General features: G+C 41.0%; 1 protein-coding gene across 1 annotated transcript in view; it reads right to left on the bottom strand.

Moving 5' to 3' along the window:
- The window catches only part of Atr (ATR serine/threonine kinase), a 108,930-nt gene extending 104,906 nt beyond the window's left edge, over positions 1-4,024 (bottom strand). Inside the window, exons 1-2 of the mRNA XM_048794505.1 lie at positions 3,864-4,024; positions 526-617 (exon numbers count right to left, since the gene is read on the bottom strand). Of these exons, the coding sequence (XP_048650462.1) occupies positions 526-617; positions 3,864-3,922 (151 nt within the window). The 5' untranslated portion in view covers positions 3,923-4,024. The remainder of the gene's footprint in view (positions 1-525; positions 618-3,863) is intronic.
- Between the last annotated feature and the right edge of the window lie 73 nt (positions 4,025-4,097).

Below are 4,097 nucleotides of genomic sequence, written 5' to 3'. Positions count from 1 at the left end.
CTCTCAGGGTTATACAAAATTTCATACAAGAGGAAGTGAGGGGAAAGGGGAAAATAACAAGGTGGAGAAATGAATGACAGTAGAGGGGGTAGAGAGAAAAGAGGGGAGGGGAGGGGAGGGGGGATAGTAGAGGATAGGAAAGGCAGCAGACTACAACAGACACTAGTATGGCAATATATAAATCAATGGATGTGTAACTGATGTGATTCTGCAATCTGTATACGGGGTAAAAATGGGAGTTCATAACCCACTTGAATCAAAGTGTGAAATATGATATATCAAGAACTATGTAATGTTTTGAACAACCAACAATAAAAAATTAAAAAAAAAAGAATAAGAAACAACAACAAAAAATTTCTCTGTGGCACTTGCTATATCTCTACCATTGGCACAAAATACTGCTAAAAAATAAGGGTCACTTGATCAAACCTGGCCAAATATATTTCACGTATAATATCTGATTTACATTACTGATAGAAAAACAGAATTATTTTAAGTTTACATAAGAAATAACTGCTTTCTTACCAACATTTACATCTGTAAGTATTCGATCAATGAACTGACATAGAATTTGTCTTGGCTTCTGTACAACTGTATTATATTCCTCTGGCATGGCACTAAAATACAAATAAAAAGCTTTTAGTCCAAAATTCTCTACAGTTGAACTTATCAAATGTGCTTAGTTTCAATGTTGACATATGAAGTATATAGTTCTGCTTAAAAAAGAGAAAATCTAAATTCATATCTATATAGAAGGGGGAAAAAGACATGCAAAATGACACCACAGAGATTCAAAGTGTAGAATCTAGACCTGCCCTGCCACTAGCTGCATATAGCTACTCAGCACTTCTCAAACTGTAATTCTATAGCCAATCAATAATAATTTACCATATTTCTGTCCTCCTACTCCCTGGCAACCACCATTCCACTTTTCTTCCTCCATGAGTTTTATTACTGTAGGTACCTCATGTAAGTGGAATAGAACCATACTTATCTTATTTCACTTGGCTTGTCTCAAAGTTCACCTATATTGTAGCATATGTCAGAATTTCCTTCCTTTTTAAGGCTGAATTACATTTCATTGTATGTACATATCAGATTCTGTTTATTCAATCATCTGTTGATGGATGCTTGAGTTGCTTCCATCTTTTGGGACTATAAACATGAGCAGAAAAATATCTGTCCAAGTCCCTGCTTTCAGTTCTTTGGGGTATATAGCCAGAAGATGTGCTGGATCATATGTAATTCTATGTACAATTTTTTTTTGTGTGTGTGTGGAACCCCCATAACATCATATCCCCACTAGCAACGCATAAGGGTTCCAATTGTCCCAGATTCTCACCAAAAATTTTCTTTTTGGTTTTTTAAAAAAATATGATAGTTATCACAGTAGGTATGAAATGGTATTTCCTTGTGCTTTTGATTTGCATCTCCCTAATGATTAATGATATTAAACATCTTTACACATGACCATTGGCTGTTTTTAGAACTTTGGGGAAATTTTATTTAAGCCCTTTGTCCATTTTTAATCAAGTTGCATTTTGTTGTTGTTGAGTTGTAGTTCTTTTTTTAAAAAAATATATTTTTAACTGTAGTTGAACATAATATCAAATATTTTATTTATTTTTATGTGGAGCTGAGGATAGAACCCAGTGCCTTGCACATGCTAGGTGAGCGCTCCACTGCTGAACCACAACCCCAGCATTCTGCATATTAAACTCTATCAGATGCCTCTCTGGGCTAGAAATAGAAATTTGAAAATTACCAGTATATAGATAATATTGAAAGCAATCATACTAGGTAAGACTACTTTGTAAGACAGCCAACATAAATAGGGCCAAGAACATAACCCAAAAGCAAATGGAGGAATAGTCAAAAATGACTCCCAGCTGAGCATCATGGCAAACACCTGTAATATCAGCAATTGGGGAAGCTGAGGCAGTAAGACAGTAAGTCTGAAGCCCTCCTAGGCAACTTAGTCAGACGCTGTCTCAAAATAAAAAATAAAAGAGGCCGGGAATGCAGCTAAGTGATAGAGCATCCCTAGGTTCAACCTTTAGTACCACACATACCAGACTCCCAGATTTTTGGGTTGAAGAAATGAGTAAACTTGATATCACTTTCTAAGATATCCCCATTTCAGTAAATGAAAGAATTAAAACATGGAGACGTAGTTCAGTGGTAAAGCATGTTCTTAGCATGCATAATGCCTTATTTACTCTCCTGCATCAAAAAAAAATTAAATTACAAAAAAAGTTGGGAACATTAGGACACATGAAGAATTTGTATTGGACAAGTTGAGTCTTAATTACATGAAATTGCTAGTACATAATTGTGTGTGTGTGTGTGTGTGTGCAATTCTATAGAAGATCTGGCTTGGAGAAACCTACTTGGATTCATCATATGGCAGACAGGAGTCAAAGGCAGAAGAGTGGAAAGATAACCCAGAGACTATTCAGAGTAAAGAATACTAACAGCAGAAACAAATGGGGCATTTGATGTAAGTCCCTGACTTAGGGAGAAGGACCCACAAATTAGAACACCAACATCTCATTCTTTTTTTTTCTCCCCCAAAAGTCTGTCATGGTTAAATAAGGGAGAAAAAAAAAAAAAAGAAGAAGAAAAAGACTTGATGGCCTGAATCTGAAACCTAGCCCCTGATACCTGCTAGCTGTGGCTTTGGTTCTTCCAATTATTTTTCTTAATATATAAAAATAACATTGCCTCACACTAATCACGGAAATACTATGAAAATAGATAAATGAGTACTGAAGTAGTTGTAATAAAAAAGTCATGGCAATGAAAAACCATTAGACAATTCTCTGTAGGTAAGTTTTTCTCTTCTTCTCTTGGAATGACCACAAACAACTGAAGGGTAACCTAAACTCTACTGATAAAACATACTATTTATAAATCCAAGAAACCCGTAATCCCTGCTACTCAAGAGGCTGAGGCAGGAAAATCCCAAATTTGAGGTAGTGAGAACCTGTCTCAGAATTAAAAATTCGTTTAAAAAGGCCTAGGGATGTAGCTCAGTGATAAAGCGCCTCTGGGGTGGCCTCGGTATAGCAATCAAAACAAAACCACAGGGAGGGGGGTACAGCCCAAGGGTAGAGCTTGCCTAGCACGTGTGAGGCGCTGGGTTCAATCCTCAGCACCACATAAAGGTATTGTGTCCATCTACAGCTAAAAACAAAAGAAAAAATTAAAAAACAACAAAAACCGGTTTAACATGATGTTACTCTGGTGATTTACTGAAAACAGGCATAAGTAAATGAAATATGACTTTCAAACTTTGGCAAGGCTGTGCACGCTTAGATTTTTGGTCCCTGTGTCCGAGCCCTGATTTCTAACTCCACTAACGGAGTACGGATTGGGCAATCGATGCCAAGGGGCTTCAGAACGGGCTTTCTTCACTCGGAAGAAAGAAATTCAACTGCCTTTTGCAGTTACCGATTTCCCTTGCCGAAATTCAGAAGCCGTGACTTTTCCTCCCAAAGCAGTTTTTGGGACAAAATATAAACCAATCCCTCAAGGGACCATAAAGAAGAGAAACTGTCCCGAAAGCAATCCGCGAGGACACTTCCTTCCAGCTGCACCACACAGAACCTCCAGGTCGGGGCGAGCTCCCGGGCGCCCCCAAGGCCAAGTCGGGCCGGCTGACGCCCCGCTCCGCTCGGACCCGCTACCCGCAGGTCCGTCCCGACGCCCCCGCGTCCTCAAAACCGCCACTCCGCAGCAGGGGCGCCCAAATCCGACGCCGGACATTTTCCCCAGGACCGCGGCGGGAGAGGGGGACGTGAGCCGCCAGCCGGCCCGGAGGAGGAGGACGCGGGACTCAAGACCGCCTGGCCTGGCCCTACCTGCCCAGCTCCCGCAGGGCCGGGATCATGGAAGCCAGCTCCAGACCCTGTTCACCCATGCTGAGCCAGCGCGCCACTCGTCAACCACGCCGCCGCGAGTTCCGGGTCTCCACAGCAGCCTCTGGTGGGATGGCGGGGCACCAGACGGGGCCTCGCGAGGCTCAAAACTCCTGCCGGAAGCTCCTGCCAACCCGGTTCATCAAACACTGTTTATTTTCTGTCTCTTATACACAT

The sequence above is a fragment of the Marmota marmota genome, unplaced genomic scaffold, assembly GCF_001458135.2.
Source record: "Marmota marmota marmota unplaced genomic scaffold, marMar, whole genome shotgun sequence".
Classification (NCBI taxonomy): Eukaryota; Metazoa; Chordata; class Mammalia; order Rodentia; family Sciuridae; genus Marmota; species Marmota marmota.
This window is presented reverse-complemented; position numbering and strand designations above follow the sequence as displayed.